This window comes from Rhinolophus sinicus, linkage group LG10 (genome assembly GCF_036562045.2).
Source record: "Rhinolophus sinicus isolate RSC01 linkage group LG10, ASM3656204v1, whole genome shotgun sequence".
In the NCBI taxonomy this organism is placed as follows: domain Eukaryota; kingdom Metazoa; phylum Chordata; class Mammalia; order Chiroptera; family Rhinolophidae; genus Rhinolophus; species Rhinolophus sinicus.
The window spans coordinates 11,068,582-11,084,773 of NC_133759.1; the positions used below are offsets into that span (position 1 = coordinate 11,068,582).

General features: G+C 52.5%; 1 protein-coding gene and 1 long non-coding RNA gene across 3 annotated transcripts in view; one reads left to right on the forward strand and one right to left on the reverse strand.

The window, feature by feature from the left end:
• Positions 1 to 4,314, reverse strand: part of VIPR1 (vasoactive intestinal peptide receptor 1) — a 31,353-nt gene extending 27,039 nt beyond the window's left edge. For both annotated transcript variants that reach the window (XM_019727544.2, XM_019727542.2), the window contains exon 1: positions 4,103 to 4,314. In XM_019727544.2, coding sequence (XP_019583103.2) covers positions 4,103 to 4,180 — 78 coding nt within the window. In that variant the 5' untranslated portion in view covers positions 4,181 to 4,314. The remainder of the gene's footprint in view (positions 1 to 4,102) is intronic.
• Positions 4,315 to 12,413: 8,099 nt separating this feature from the next.
• Positions 12,414 to 15,638, forward strand: LOC141567173 (uncharacterized). The gene is made up of 3 exons (XR_012489609.1): positions 12,414 to 12,573; positions 14,382 to 14,458; positions 15,499 to 15,638. It is a non-coding gene; the product is annotated as an uncharacterized LOC141567173 (long non-coding RNA).
• Positions 15,639 to 16,192: the final 554 nt, after the last annotated feature.

Sequence of the window (16,192 nt, forward strand, 5' to 3'; positions counted from 1 at the left end):
TCCTTGCAGTGAAACCAAAACCCCTGAAAATATCACCACGTGTCTTGTGATGCTTGATTCAAGGCTGCTTGGGGAGATTTGAATGCTAGATATTAAGGAACCTATTAATTTTGTTAGTTATCATAGTTATATAGGAAAATGTCCGTTGGTTTTAGAGATGCACCTTAAAATGATTTGGGATAAGAGGTCATGATGTCTGTAATTTATCTTAAAATACTTCAGCCAATAAAAGCAAATGAGGCAAATATTAATTGTTAAAGGCTGGTAAGTGTCAAACCGAGGAATTGGGAGGGATGAGTGCTAGAAATTCCTGTACTGCCATTTTGCTAATGTCACTCCAAGGAGTGGGTATTTCCATGTTCATTATACTAATCTCTACTTTGTTTTGCATGTCTGAAAAGTTTCAAAATAAAAGTTAAAAAAAAAAAGCAACCATCATGTGGTGGAGAGGTTAAACTGTGTCTCTTTTTCTGAAATATGCCTAAAATATGTGAGGGTTTGCATGCACTGCACACCTTCCCAGGTGCAGTGAGAACTGCTTTGTGTTGGGATGTCACACAAGGGAGGGTGGAGTCTGGGAGGTTGAGCAGAAGGAGCAAAGAGAAACGGAGGGGGCTTTGTCTGTCGCCTGGCCCCATTCCTGCATCCACAGCCAGAAGGGCCACAGTGAGGGGCCCGGGCGAGTGGCAGGCTCGGCCCAGGTTGGGTCGCCACTGACGCTGCCCGCTGTGACAGGGGGCACATTACCTCCCACCGGCCCTCCCTGAGTGGACCCATCGCCTACCTGGGCCTGGAGGCTCACCTACCCCCCAAGTTATCTGGCCACCTCATGAGGACAGCCCCTATCCCCAGGACTCCTGCCTGCCCCGGGGAGCCCTGGGCAGGTGGGGGCAAGAAAGGGCTGAGAAGGAGACCATGAGGCTCCCAAGCTGGGGATCAAGAGGAAGGAATGACCTGTCACACAGTTCACTCAGCAGTTTCATCTCTCAGGTCTCACAGAAGTCCTGACAGGCCACCAAGTCCGGTGCAGAGTTGTGAGGCTCAGGGGCAGATTAGGCCCCACTCGGTGTGGAGCTGCCTCTGGCCCAGGCCTCTTCCCGTTTCTCCCGCACATTGGGCCAAGGGGTTTCACCCTCCCTTTTGTGATGAGAAACTGAGGCCCTTCCAAAGAAATTAAACATGTTCTCAAGGTCAACTGGCCGTTGCTGTGGAGTGGGGTGAGGACGAGGTCTCCTGGCCCCAGTTCAGGCTCCTCATGGAAGCTCCAGAAACATCAGGGAAGGCTGAGATTCAAACCACCAGGGTGGGAGGGTGGAAACCTCCAATGGGAGCTCGCTCTTCCAGAATAGTCCCCTAGAAGCCGTGCTCGGGCTTTACTGAGGTTGTCACTTCACTGGAGGAGGCCTGACCCAGCTGCAGCCATGTTTCCTAAAGCTCACAGGGTGGCCTGCTGGGGGCCAAGAGGGCCTGGGCAACTGGACAGACAGTCTCCGGAGAGGCTGGAAGGAGATGGCTGAGGCAGGATGCCTATGGCAAGGTGAGGCCTTCAGGGGCAGGTGGCCAGCAACCCACTTCACAGAGGAGTTAGTGGAGCCATGCCTCCCCCACCCCCGGGCCACTAGCCTCTGCAGGGAGCTGGGGCTTCCTCTTCCTTCTGAGGTCAGGCCCATTGGTCCTACCAACAGAGGCTGTTTTATGGTCTCAGCTAGAAGGTTGCCCATTTGGTCAAATTCTTCAGGGCATTGCCCTGCCTCCTCCAAGGAGCCTTCCCTGACTGCTCCTCTCAGTGACTCAGTTCTGGGAGGCCACACCCCACAACCACCTGGGTTCTTCTTCCTGGGTAACTGGCTCTGCTCTTCCCCACCAGGCTGAGAAACTTCCCAGGGCAGGGCTTGGGTCTGTTCCTCCTCTGTGATACCCTTCCCCCCACCATTAGGTTGGGCATTCTCCTAATCAGTTTTGCTACCAGTGAGGAGCCTGTGCCTGCTGTCCAGGGGGTACAGGCAGTGGAGGGCTGGACGGGTGGCCTTGGGGAGGACTTCCTCTTTTGAGACACTAGAGGTTTTCTTTCCTTTTTTTTGCTTCCGTGTTCAGAGATTTCCCCTTCCCAGGCTGAGGTCAGGGCACCATAAACAGGAGTGATAAGGCCTTGGGCCTTCAAACTGAACTTTGCAGCTGCTATTTTATGGTTCTGATAACGTCCGCCCCCCCACCCCCTTCAAGTCCGGCTGGAGCAGGATTGCCTGATGTCCATTCAGTGCAGGAGCAAGTGGCTGGTGAGAAATAGAGAGGGAACTTGGGTCCTTCATTCCAACCTGCCCTCACCCAGTCCTTGCTGAGTCCCTTCTCCCTCTGTGAACTGGGCTATGGGGCACACAGGAGGGGAAGAGACCTCAGCCCTTGATCCCATGGGATGGTCAGAAAAGCCCAGGCTCGGAGGTGAGTAGGGCTGAAGGGTGGGGTCAGAGGTGGGAGGGCCAAGGGGAAAAGAACAATCAGGGAAGGCTGCCTGCAGGAGGAGCTAGAATTGGTTACAAAGTGAATTAGATGCATTTGGAGGAGCCAGACTTGGACTGTTGCAGAAGGTGAGGCAGATGTGACCTAGCATGAAGGGAAGCCTCACCAAAACCACTCCTCACCCGGGCTAGAGGCCTCCAGGGATGGGGGAATGGGGTGCCAGTGATGGTCCCAAGATCCCTGGCACATCCAAGGAGAATTTGAGAGGTCGGAAAGTAGGGTTGGGAGAGCCAGAGGATTGTTGTTGAGGCCTGGAAGCTCCATGACACTCAGGGCTGTAAGTGGTGCCAGAGCTGTGGCCTCAGGGCCCGAACTTCGTGAGGCTTTGAGTGCTCCAGAGGTGGGTCTCCTGGCTAGCAGTGGGATGAGGGGGAGCTCTTGTCAACTGACATAAGGTCTGCTCCCAGGACAGGCAATGAGTTCCCCATCCTCAAGGTGTGTAAGACATTAGGTACATGGAAACCTGCCCTGGTGGAAGTGAAAGTAAGGGAGGTAACATGGGACAGCCAATCTGGAGCTGGTGCTGGATCTGGTACCCACTTGGGTTTTAGAACCCGCCGAAGCAGCAACCCCAGATTCCTTAAGTCCTGGGGTCAGGGCAGAGAGAAGAGCAACCTCAGTCCAAGTCTGATTGGTAGGAGACAGGAGTGGCTCTGGTGTTGTTAGGCCTCACTTTGCCCATCAGAAAATGGGCTTGGGTAGATTCAGTGTCTTGAGGTCTTCCCTGATCTTAGAGGGAGATGATCCACATGTCTCCTGCCTCAACCATGATTTGCCCTGTAGCCCAGGTGAGCCACCCACAGACACACACACACCCACACATGGGGCACACTGGCCCAGGTCTGGGGCATACACATACCCACGTGGGAATGAAGCAGAAGTGGGAGGAAGAGGGAGGACACTGCTTGTTGGCTGTTTGATCCCTGCTCAGCTTTCCCCATGCACATGGCTGGCTCTTGCTGATAAACACCACCCCCAACCCCTCACTGCCCACCACCTTCCACCTTGGGCTCCCTACCTTTCACCTCTGCTCCGTGAGAGGGCACAGGAAGGGTCTGCTTGTCACCCACCTAATCCCCAATATCCCTTTCCAAGTCCCGGGTCCCCAGCGCTGGATCTTTGGCTGAGCCGTCACTCCCCACGTAACACACAACGCCCCACAGACACCTCCAAACCGGCACAGCACGCAACGACGACCCACACAGGCTCCCTCCCACTGTCTGCCAGACCTTCCATTTCATTCGATCACAGTTCCCGACCCTGCATCCACTAATCTCCCCACCCCACGCACACCCGCAACCACAACATGGAAGGCAAGTGTGGAGCCCGCTCGCAACCGCAGCCCTTCCACCGGTGTCCTAGATCACAGCGCCGAGCGGGCTCCGAGCTGTTCAGGGAGGGACTACGCGCAACCGAGACCCCTCCCCTAGGGTCTATATCCGGTCCCAGGCGGAGCCCGGAGGCAAGACCCGGTGCTCTGTGCTCTTATTCCCCTCACGTAGACGTGCGCACAGACGGCTGAGCTCTCGCCGCCCCCACTCCACCCCCAGCAGCCGGGACTCTGGGTGGCCCGGCGGACACTCACCGCGGGGCGGAGGGCGCAGGCAAGGGCGCCGGCCAGCAGGCAGAGCCAGCGGGCAGGCGGCGGGCTCTGCGGGCTCATGGTCCGCCCTGAGCCCGCGCCGGCTGGTACCACGCCGGTAGTGGGCGGGCAGGCGGCACACTGCACGGTCGAAGGCGGGAAGCCTGGCAGAGTGGCGCTGTCGCGGTGGCCCCCGAGCTAAGAGGCGCCGTTCGGGGCTGGGGGCGGGCCCCGGGGGCTCGTCTGACCGACGGCAGGCACAGCCAATGGGTCTTCAGAGGCGGGGCCAAAGCGCAGGTGTAGGCGGGGCTGGGGGGCACCCGGTGAGTGGGGAGTCCCTGGGTTCCCTCCGCCCATCCCATGCGTCAGTCCTCAGCCTCCAGGCATTGAGAAGCCTTCGCGCCCTCGGACCGCATCCCGGGAGTCTCGACACCCTAACACGTCTCTTTCCTCCCTGCTTGGCTCACGACATTTCCAAGCGCCTGGCTTCCGTCTTCCACTCCCGCACGCCCCCTCAGCTCTGCCCCAGGGCGCTCTGCACGTCCACCTTCAGAGCCACCGTCTTCAGAAGGCCTCCCGGCCAGCCTTCCGATTTTTCACTTGTGCGCCTTGGAGGGCTGGTGAGGCCGGGCAGGACCACGAGACAGGATATGACACTTATCCCCCAGGCGGCGGGCTGCGGGCTAAGCCACCTGCATAGTGTCCTAGGCTGCAAGCGACCCGGACTAGGTGGGGCCCGTGTGCGCTCCATTTTCAGTCATCCCAACTAATCCCTTGTGCTGGACAGGCCGGGCGAGGGCAAGCAAGGGCGCGCGTGGGTCCCAACTCTAGGTTCCTCGGTGCCTCACCTGGGCCCAGGAACGTGGCGTGGCGCCCTCGGCACCGGCTGGGCTCCCTGATCCTTCACGACCTGGAGGGTCATGCTCCAGGGAGGATTTGAGTCCGCGCCCTGTCGCATCTCTGCTGGGGCACCTCCGGGAGGGAGGCTGGGCCGAAGTTCCAGCGCCCTCACGCGGAGAGGGGAGGTCTGTTCTCAGCGCGCCGCCCAAGCTCCGCGTTCCACCTAAAACCAGGGCCCTCCCGCCTGCCCTATTTTACAGCCCGGGAAAATTGAGGTCCAGAGAAAGGTCCGGACCCGGGCCGCCTCTGGTGCCCCGCTTCCAAGGCTTGGCGGGTCGGCCGCAGGGTGACATCGGGCATAGGCCTTTCCCCAGATACGGGAACTGTGAGATCCCTCTGCCCTGGCCATTCTGAGGTTTGGACCCAATCCCCCAGGGAGGAAGTGTTTGAAGAATCACCAGCCACCTCCTCAGCTATCCCCACTGCTGGGGGCTAGGTTAAGCTCAGGAGCCGGGGGTCCTGGCTTCCCCTTGTGACTCTGACAATACTCCTCAGGCATCCATTCTCCAGCAGAGCAGTGGAATCATTCGGGAGTCACCTCTGCTGGCGCAGTATCCCAGCCGTCCTACATGTGAATGGCAGCTCCGTGGGCTTTGGCTCTCATAAACTCCTGCTCCTCTCCTCCTGCGTGCACTTGAGTGCACACACACACACACACACACACACACACACACACAGTACCTAGCCCCTTGCAGAATGCTGATGTCCCACCATTAGTACTTGGCCCCCTGTCCTGTAGAAGTTCTGCTCTCTCTGAGGACTGAGATCTGGGGTACTCGAGAGCTGGGGTGGGGGTGAGGACTGAGGAATAGGAGGGAGCCAGATCCCACTTTGCCACGTGACCCTCTGGGGGGGAGGGAATCTTAAGTCTCTCAGTGGGGGATGGGCTGCCTCTCCCCTTGTTACGGAGGGTGGTCCACAAGAAACCCCCTCCTTAGCTCAGGGCTGCATGGGTGGGCTGGAGGTACTGAGAATGACTGGCAGGGCCTCTTGATGCCCTTGCAGTCCCCAGGCTCCCAGGAAGGAAGTCGTGACCAAGGGAGAAGAGTTTTGGTGCAGATTCTTTGCAATGAAAATTGCTTCTTTGTTCTCCCAGAATTGTTCTCCTGGGGGACCCACCCTTCCTTACCTAGCAAAAGCCACAAAACAAATTCAGAAGTGAAAGGAGAGAAAAAAGAAAACAGCAAAAACAAACAAAACCCTACCAAAATTTAACCAAGGCTAAACTGGACCATGTTTCAACTAAGTGTCCAGTCCTGTGTTCGGAGGCGCTGGGGGGTCAGCCATGGCGCCCTCTCGGGGGGGTCCTGTGGGATCTGAGGAGGAAGCCGTCCTCTCACCTGTCTGAGGAGCTGGGAAGGCTTCTTGTGGGGGGAGGAATATAAGAAGCAGGACTTGGGGGAGCAGGCTGCCGAGGGGGTGGGCTGGGCTCTCTGTTCGCCACCCCTCCACCCTGTCCAAAGCCCGAGTCCTTCTGCTCTTGATTCCCTGTGTCCTCTTGCATGGATTCCCCCCAGAGCTATTCCGTTCTGAGGTCTCTCCTCCTGGATCCCTGGAACCTGTCTCTCGTCTCTGGCTCAAGCCCACCTCACTTCCGGATGCAGGAATCACAAGGGTGCAGAAGGTGGGGGGAAAGAGAGAGAGGCAGAGTCACTTGCCGTCCCCCATGAGGACAGGCACGACAAGCACAGTGGGGAGAGCATCTGTAGTTACTCATTTGGAGCCTGCCTGGCTTGCTGGCTGCCTGCCTCATTCCTGCAGTGGGTGCCACCCTTGCCTCCCCCAGTCTTTCACGCACCTCCCTGAGTCATGCACTCATTGCTTCAAGGCTCCCAGCTCAAGAACTCAATGGTGGCAGCCAGGTTCTTCGGGAGAGTAGGAAGAGTGTCTGGAGACCACAGTGTGGTCTTTGCCTACATGGCGGGGGCCAGGCAAAGGCACAGCTCCAGGATTTCCCTTCCAGAGCTATGCACATTGCTGGGTGGAGGCAGACAAGCTTTGCCCTCTGGGCCTCTGAGTTGAAGGGACCTACACCGTTAGGTTTTTATCCATCGAGTAGGGATGACAGCTCCAGGAATAGGAAGTGCTCACCGTCTCCCCAAGCTGCTTCTTCTTGGGAGCCAGTTTTTCCTGTGAGGAGACACATCTCAACTCCAAGCTTAGCGCCAAGGTTTGGTGGAGGACAGGAGAGGCCCAGGCAGGTAGTTTAAGAAGAAATGTTCCTTTCATCCCTCTGTAACAGCATGCAGTGAATAGCATTCCTTCATCCCTCATGTGTCACCACCTACACTGGCCTGGCCCTGTGATGGGTACTGGGGATGTCACAGTGACTTAGACATGGGCTACCCCTCCAGGGGAACCTCATACTGCTGGAGTGAGGGGGGCACTTGAGAGGGAGAATATCTTCTGGTCATGCTGCAGCTGCTCCTAGGAAGAAAACAGATGGGGAAAATAGGCCGAGGGACCAGCTCTAAAATGGCCTACACTATCCCTTGGTTCTGGAGGCTATAAGTTAGAGCTCTGGAGGGTGGGGGAGGAGGAGGGGGCAGTGCCAAGTCTAGGTGTGTCAGTTCAGGTCCACCAGTGAGCAGATGCTATGATAGAGTTAAGATTGCAGAAGTTTATCGGATGTTATGGGAGCCCTGTGAAAGATGAAGGAGGAGAAAGCAGGATGGGGCAGGGAGAACTCAGATTTGATGCAGCTCTGACAGAGCCTCTGCCAACCTGACAGTGAGCTCCAGACCCAAGATGGCACATAGACGCCTTAGGAAGTCTTTTGCGCTCAGTCAGTGGCTGGGGCTGTCGGACAGAGCAGGGCCTTGGCTCAAATGCTGTGTGAGTCCTGAAGGTGTTCCCACTAGAGGCTGTCAGCTCACTGCATTCCTCACTGCAGAGTGGCAAGTTCTTTCCTGAGGGGTGGTCCACGTGACGCATGCCTATGGCTACCACAGAGGGGAAACTGAGGCACGGAAAGTAAAGGGAGTGGGGGAGCTCCTGCTCCAGGAGACAGGAAGAAGAGACTAAGGTCCCGCCCTTGGGGAGCACCAATTCTGGGCACAGCGAGAGATGACTTGATAAGGAACTCCTTTCCTCAAAAGTCCAGGACTCAGTTCTGTCCTGGGGGTCAGAAGTCTGTCATTGTGCAGCTTGGTATAGGGGTCACGGTGCAGTGAGTCCTGGAGACTCTAGAGGGGAGGACCCTTCCCCCATTTATGCTCCAACAGCAGCCACAGTCTCTTGGTCAAGTGCTTATGGCAGCCTCTCTCTCTCTCTCTCTGTATAAGGGCATGTGGGTGTGTGTCCTTGTGTATGAGCATAAGTCAGTACAGACACATCTGCTTCCAGCTGGGGTCTGAGAGCCGGGCTTGGCCAATATGTGTTGGGAGGAAGTGAGTTAGGGGCAAGGTGCTGGGTGACCAGGGCCAGAGACAGGCTGCGTCTCAGAGAGGGTGGCCAGGACCACAGACAACACCAGCCATCTCTCAGAGCTCATTCCTGGGGCACTGGACTCCCGGGGGTGGGGGGGGAGGGTTGTGGGCCACTTCCCACCCAGGGAGAGCTCACACTAATGCCCTAGGAGATCTAAGTTCAAAAGCTCACCTCCTCAGCTCCCAGCCCTGGGTTTCTGTGCATCAGTGTGTACCTGACCCTGGGGAGAGATTCTGGCAAAGGACAATAATGGGGTGGGACAAAACAGACACAGAATTTAGGTAACATAATTGATGCCATCAGAGATTAGTATGTGTATTAAAAATGTAAGGCTATTAACTGGAAAAAAAAAGAAAGTCCCTATGTAACTCCCAAAAAACTAGAAGAAGGAAAAGTAAAACAAAAAAAACTCCAGCAATCCAATAAAAGACTGTTGTATGGGGGGGTGAGGGCATTAGAGACAACAATACATGATAAATAGAAACATAAAATCAGACATCAGGAACAATTACAAACATTAATCATTAAAGTCAATGTAAATGAAGGAGAATTTAAGGTGGGAAATTTAAGAGGAATAGTTCATATATTAGAACATTCATTCTGTCAAGAAGATGTAATAATCCCAAACATCTATGCATCTAATGAGATAGCCTCAAGATATTTAAAAAGGATATATATATATATATATATATATATATATATATATATAGAGAGAGAGAGAGAGAGAGAGAGAGAGAGAGAGACAGAGAGAGAGAGACAGAGAGAGACAGAGAGAGAGAGAGAGACAGAGAGACAGAGAGACAGAGACAGAGACAGAGAGACAGAGAGAGAGGAATTGTCAAATCTACAGTCACAGTGGAAGACTTGAACACCCTTCCCTCCGGAATTCCATTCAGCCATCAAAATAAACTAGAGTGACATCTCCCAGCAGCGATATTTAGCTCAACATATGGTATTGAGCAACCAAAGCAGGTTGCAAAATGATATGTAGAGTACACTTCTACCTATACGGAACTTAAAATCTGCAAACAATTTATGTATCTGATGGATACATAAATGTGTAGCAAAGTCTAAAAAATGTCCAGGAAGGATAAACACCCAAATCATGTTTTTTCTTCTGCAGAGAGTGAAGATGGAATAAGGGAAGTGTATTCGTTTTTTATTGCCATGTAAGAAATCACCACAAACACAGTGGCTTAAAACAACAACCATTTATCATCTCACACTTTCTGTAGGTCCAAAATCCAGACATGGGTTTGCCGGGTCCTCTGCTGAAATCAAGGTGTTGGCTGGGGCTGGGATCTCTTCCAAGTTCATCCAAATTATTGGTAGGATTCAATTCTTTGCAGCTGTAGGACTGAAGTCCCCATTTTTTCGCTGGCAATCGGCTGAGAGGTCACTCAGTTTCTAGAGCTGTCCTCAGGTCCTAGCCACATGAATCTCTCCATGGGCAGTTCACAACATAGATGTTTGCTTTATTTATTTATTTATTTTGGCCAGGCCATCAAGAGAGCATCTGCTGCAGCTTTGGACTTCTCTGACTTCTGTCTCTGAACTATAGACCCTTTTGAAAAAGGGCTCACCTGATTAGGTCGGGCCCACCCGCACTCAATGAGAGGGATTATACAGGGATTATACAGGGTGTGCACACAAGGGGCCAGGAATCTTGGGTGCCATTTTAGAATTCTGCCAACTGCAGGAGGGCCCTCAATTGCACTGAATATTTTATTTCTGTAAAAAAGTCTACAGGAAATATGGCATTATGTTAAGGTCTAATAAAACTGGGTGAGGTACAGATTGGGTTTGATTTTCTTATTCTTTTCTCCTGTATGTTTGGAAATATTTCACACACAATATACAATTAATAACAACCAAAAGCACCAAAAAGCACTCTTGTAAGTAACTGTTGTACTAAAGACATCACAATTGAAATTATAAATTATTCAGAAACAAACAACAATGAATACTAAAACCTGAGGGTTATAGACATTATAGTAATTAGATGAAACATTGTAGCTTTAGTTACATACAGTATGAACAAGAAAGACTGAAAATTAGTGAAATATATTTACAATTAAATATACTAGAAAAGAAACAACAAAATAAATCTAAAGAAAAAAGTAAGAAATTAGTAGAGATAAAAGCAGAAAGTAATGAACTAGAAATAAAATATTGAATTAGTGAATGAAATAAATAAACTTTCCCTCGAGCAGTAAATAAACAAAGGTTTAGCAAGCCTGATCAAGAATAGTGGAAACATATAAGACAAAGGACATAGTTCCAAGACTAGAGAATATTAAAAACTAAGATAATACTATATACCAATAAAGGTAATGATCTAGGTGAAATAGATGCTTTTCTAGAGAAATATAAATTACTATATTTATCCCTAATAAAAGATACCAGGCCTGGATAGTTTTATAGGAGAATGCTATTAATATAACCTTTAAGGGACAGAGAATTCCTATATAATCCAACTGCTCTAGAGTAGCAAAGACGGAATGTTTCCCAAGATATTCTATGAAGTATCATAATACTGATATTAAAACAAGGCAGGGAGAGCACAGGTAAAGAAAACTGTAATTCCATTTTATAATTCCATGGATATTAATAAATAAGTAATTTTAGGAAGTAATTTAATACACAATTTAATTTAATGTTTAATTCACGTTCATACACAAACATAGAAGGAAGAATTGAGACAAGGGAGACAAACCATGGCTGCTGTGGTGGGGAGGTTTGGGGCAGGTCTGTTATCAGCTGATTTGCCTCAGACAGGACGCCGCCAGGCACTGCCTGGTCACTTGAGCCCAGGAGATGTGTCTGCAGAGGCAGGTCTCACCTGCCAGGTGGGAGTTGAGACTGAAAGAGAGGACCCTGGCTGGTAACATGGAGGTTGCTCTTGATAAATCAGATATCCCAGAAAGGGACAGGCCCCAAGTCTGGGCTGCCACTGGCAGAGAAGGTGGAGCCCCGCCCAGCCCTGCGAAATGCCAGGTACAGCCATTATCCTCGACCTTACAGGGCAGGGCTGAGAGCATCCAGATGACTTCATTTTCCATATCAGCAGGACCTAAGATCTAATCTGGAGCCTTCGTAGTGGCCACTGTGTGACTTTCCAGAGTGGAAGATGGGCTCTAGGACTGACCTGGGCTTATGGCTTGAAGATTGGACAGAGAGCAAGAGACCTGGGCAAGACCCCTTCTAAGGGGACAGCCTATCTTTGGTCCGTCTTCTGATCCCTACCCCAGGCCTCTGGAGTCCTCTGGCCTGACTATCCACAGGCAGACAGCCACGCTCCTTAAATGCTTTATCACCTTTATTACTCTGTTTCTCAGAGTCCGTGCCCAGGCTCTGCTCGCTGATCTCTCTGAGCATGTGTCCACCTTCCCTGTGGAGACAGGTTAGTTCAGGGTCCTGAGGCCCTCCTGAGAGTGGCACAGACCCTGATGGCAGCCGTCTGCTGCAAAGCAGGCTGGTGTACCCCCACTGGCCAGGGACTGTGGTCTGTAATCTGGGGTTTGGTGCAGCCAGCCTCTGCCTCACTGGACCAGAAGCCCTCGGCTTCCTTCCCAGCCTTCCCTTTCACTTGGGTGGGAACCTTAGTTCCCAAACTCTCAGGTTCAAGAGATGTGGCTTGTCTTATCTTCTAGAATTAAAATTAATATTGACTTTTCACCGTCATTACACCAGATGGGCAGAAAATATAACTTCTGCCTTTCTTGGGCTCCTGGGTAGTTTGTGCTGGGAAAGTCTTAAGGACCCCCTTCCTTCTGTCCTCCCCTTGGTCTTTGGACCATATTGGTTGGTGCCAAGACCTTCATGAGCCCAGCCTGCACGGTGCTGAGAATGTTGGGGGCACTGGGGGCCTCATGTCCAGGGTCCTCCCAGTGTCTAGTCTATGAGACGGGGAACAGTTGGGAGCAGGCAAAGAATCTAACGCTGCTCAAGGAAGTCCTCCCTTCTCCCCCTGCAGGGTCAGCTGCCAGGCTTGACACTTAAAAACAAAGGCCTGGACAAGACAGTGGAGCCACTTCCGCTTCCCTCCTCGCTGCTACCCTCTGTGGTGAGAAATCACTGCCCAAGAGAGACATCATGTCCTGGGAGAAGAACAGCAAAGACCATCTCACGCTCTCATTGCCAACGTAGGCCCTACCAGCCACCCCACGGCCCACGCCCACCCCTCCTCCCTAGCTGGGGCAGAACCGCCCTAGGCTGAGGTGGTACCTGCTCTGAGGAGGAAGGGTGGCCCCCATAACACCTCGTTTTTGCCTTTGGAGGAAACTGGTGGGGGGGTGGGGGGTCGCTCTCAGCAAGGAAAGAGCAGGCCCAGGAGGCTGAGGGTGGGGGTGGGGAGCAGCGACTGGAGGAATCAAACTGGAGCTGCCTGGCAACCCAGTTGCAGAGAAAACCAGCTGGGTGGGACCACCTGCGCAGGGCTGGGAATCAGACCAGGAAGATGCCGGCTCTAAAGAAGAGAGGCGGGGGAAGACTGCTGAGGAAGGAGAGATGGAGGAGGAGGGACGAGGAAGGAAGGGAGGGTGGGTGGAAGAAGGAGAGTTGGGAGGGAGGAAAGGAACAGGCGAGACAGAAGGGGAAGGGACTGGAGGCAGGAGGAAACCAAATGCTGGGGCAAGGAGGGAGTCTTCTCCCCCCACCCCTTCTTCATCTCAGGTCGTCTTGAGCTTGTCCTTTACTGCTCACCTGCTCACCCCAGGGCTTCCTCATAAGCTCTGATTTCTCCCTGGCCCTCCAGTCTCCAATCTCAGCAGCTAGGTTGTGTACTAGTATTGTTTTTTAATGTATTAAGAAGAGCTTCAAGACATATAAAGTGGATAAAATAATACAATAAACTCCCATGTACCCATTGTTTAGTTTGTTTCCTGTGCCCCCACCCAACCGTGATCATTTTCAATCAAATCACAGATCTATCATTTTTATCTCTCTATTTCAGTAGGTATCTCTAAGGCAGGGGTGTCCAAACTTTTTTCAACGGTTTTCACCAAGGGCCATATGCGGTAAAATACACAAACAGCCAGGCCACTCACTCGAGGTGAAGCACGTATTGCCTCACCTGGGTTATTTAAGTGAACTAAATATATTTTTGGAATTTGCTGCGGGCCAATTAACAATGGATTGCGGACGGTATTTGGCCCGCGGGCCGCAGTTTGGACACCCCTGCTCTAAAGAATAAGGACTCAATAAAAATCCCCCACAATACTGTAATCGCGCATACCTTTTCTATACCTAAAAACACCCCCAAATTCCTCAATAGCATTAGTCAGTCATTATTTAATTCTCATTCTTTGCCTTATAGATGCTTTTATTTTATTTTTTACCAATTGTTTGTTTAAATAAGGTTCACACATTACAATTTAACATAGAGGCCTCCTCCCAGGCTTTTCCTTGCAAGTTCTCTTTTGAAGAAACTGAGTTGGTCCTGGCCACTAGCTTCCCACAGAGTTTACTGATTGCTCCCATGTAGTGTTATTTAACCTCTTTTTCCAAGACTGATTATTTTAAAACACATTGAAAGCATAAGTGAGATCCTGTGGTTCCTTAGTTGGAGTGCCTGCAGACCTGCGCAAGTCCCCATTGCCTTCCTTTGACCTCTCCTCTTGGCTTATCCACCTCTTATCTCCAGCCCCACTGACCCCTCTGCTCTTCCAAGAACTCATTCCTAGCCCCCTCTTGCTTGCAGGTCTTTGCACTGGCTGCTCCCTCTGCTTGGAAGACTCTTCCTCAGCTCTCCCCACCCTCCTTCCCCCTTTCTCCAATGCCCATTCTCCTTCTTGACCCTGCAAACTGCGCTCTCCTCTCCAGCTCCCGGGCCCCCTCACTCTGTCTACACTTTTTCCCTATTGCACGTGTCACCTTCTAAGATACCATTCACTGCTCCTTTAATTCGTTGTGAATTTACTTTGCTGCATGTATTATCTATCTCCCCTGCTAGAATGGAAGCTCCATGGGGGCTTTTCAGGTGTTTTGTTCCCAGCGCATCTCAGATCCTTCAAACGGTGCCGGCACAGGGTAAGTCCTCTTTTACATTTATTGAATGAACACAGGAATGACTGATTCTTCCTAAAACCCAGAGCTGATGCTGCCCGCCCTGGGTCCCCAGGTTTCTCATGCCTCCCCCTCAGCTGCTCTGTGGGAAAACCCTCCTGGCCCCTCTGTAACCTGACCTGGGAGGCTTCTCCGGCTCCCACCCAAGCCTGGGCTCTGCCTCACGAACACCAGCTCTTTCTGCCCCCGTGCCTTTGCCTGGGCTGTTCCCACTGCCAGGAATGCCGGCTCCACACATCTCTCAGGGGAGACTTTGAATCCTGCCTCTGGGGAGATTCTGGGGGTCTCTGCTAGGGATGATAGGCCCAGCGCGGGTGTCAGGGAAGGGTGGATAAACAAGAGAAATGGAGTTGCTCCAGGAGGCCTTTCCCTCTCTGACTCGAGGCTAAGTCTGACCCTGGACCAAAGGCTCGTCCCTAACCATGGTCCCTGGACTCTATCCAGGGTTACCCATGACCACAGGTGGATCCCTGACCCCTAACTCTGATCACGGGCTGCATCCAGACTAACCTCTGCTGCTGGTCATGGGCCTCAGCCTAGAGTGACCTGTGATCCCAGATGACACCTACCTCTGATCACAGACTGCGGCCCAGTCTGACGTCTGACCCCAGATGACCCCTGGTCCTGGTTCCAGCCCCAATATGCACTGCCTGCCATGGGGAGTGAGACAGTGTGTGGCTGGCTCCTGGCAGGCAGTCCGAGTCTCTTGAGGGAGCCAGGGCCTCAAGGCTGGGAGCCTCTGGGGCACCTGGAGGCACTTCTCACATCTGCCCTTCCTCTACCCATTTCTCCTTTCTGGCTCCCAACCCAGTGGGTGCTGCCAACCTGGTAAGAGACTTCGTGGCCAGGCACCAGGGGAGGAGAAGAACTGGCCAGACCAGCCCACACCTCTGTTTGCATAGGCCTGGGTAAAAATAGCCTCAGCTCTGCAAGCCTCTCTCACATCCTTCCTATCCTGGATCCTGCTCAGGCTGGAGTCACTTGCCAACTGTTCTTGCCCCTAGGCTCCTTCTGGCCTGAGATGGGACGGGGCCCAGCAAGATGGGGGCAGGGGCCCAGACAGCTTCACCAGCACTGCTGCCGCCCATGTGACTCCTGACCCTTGCTGCCGCCTCTGGGAAGCCATCCTGGATTTGCTGCTGGCTCTCTTGCCTCGTGGTGGCTCTAGTTATCTGCCGTTCCTGTGCTCAGGAATTTGAAAGCAACTTGGCAGGACAGTTCTGCCTTGAGATCTCTCCTGAGTTTGCAGTCAGATGTCAGCTGCAGTCAATGGAAGGCTTGGTTGCGGCTGGAGGATCCGTTTTCAAGGTGACTCACTTGAACATGAGTGGCGATTGGCAGGAGCCCTCAGTTGCTCTCCACCTAGACCCCTCCAAAAAGCTGCCTGAGTGTTCTTATAGCATGGTGCCTGGCTTCCCCCAGAGTAAGGGATCTAAGAGGCCAAGGTGGAAGTGTGATAAAACAAAATCTGACTGAGTAAATTTGGAGATCTAATTGGCTTTGTTAAGAGATTCACGAATTGGGCGACAATCCCACCTAGCAACTAGGAGGGTGGCTGTAAGGGGTTGTACAAAATGGAAGGTTTTTATAGGAAAAAGGGTGGGGCAAGGGAGCTATAACTAAAGAAAAGAGAGAATTATTTTTAGACCAGGCCATCTTTTTTGGGGGAAGGAAATGGCAAGAGTTTTTATAATGCAG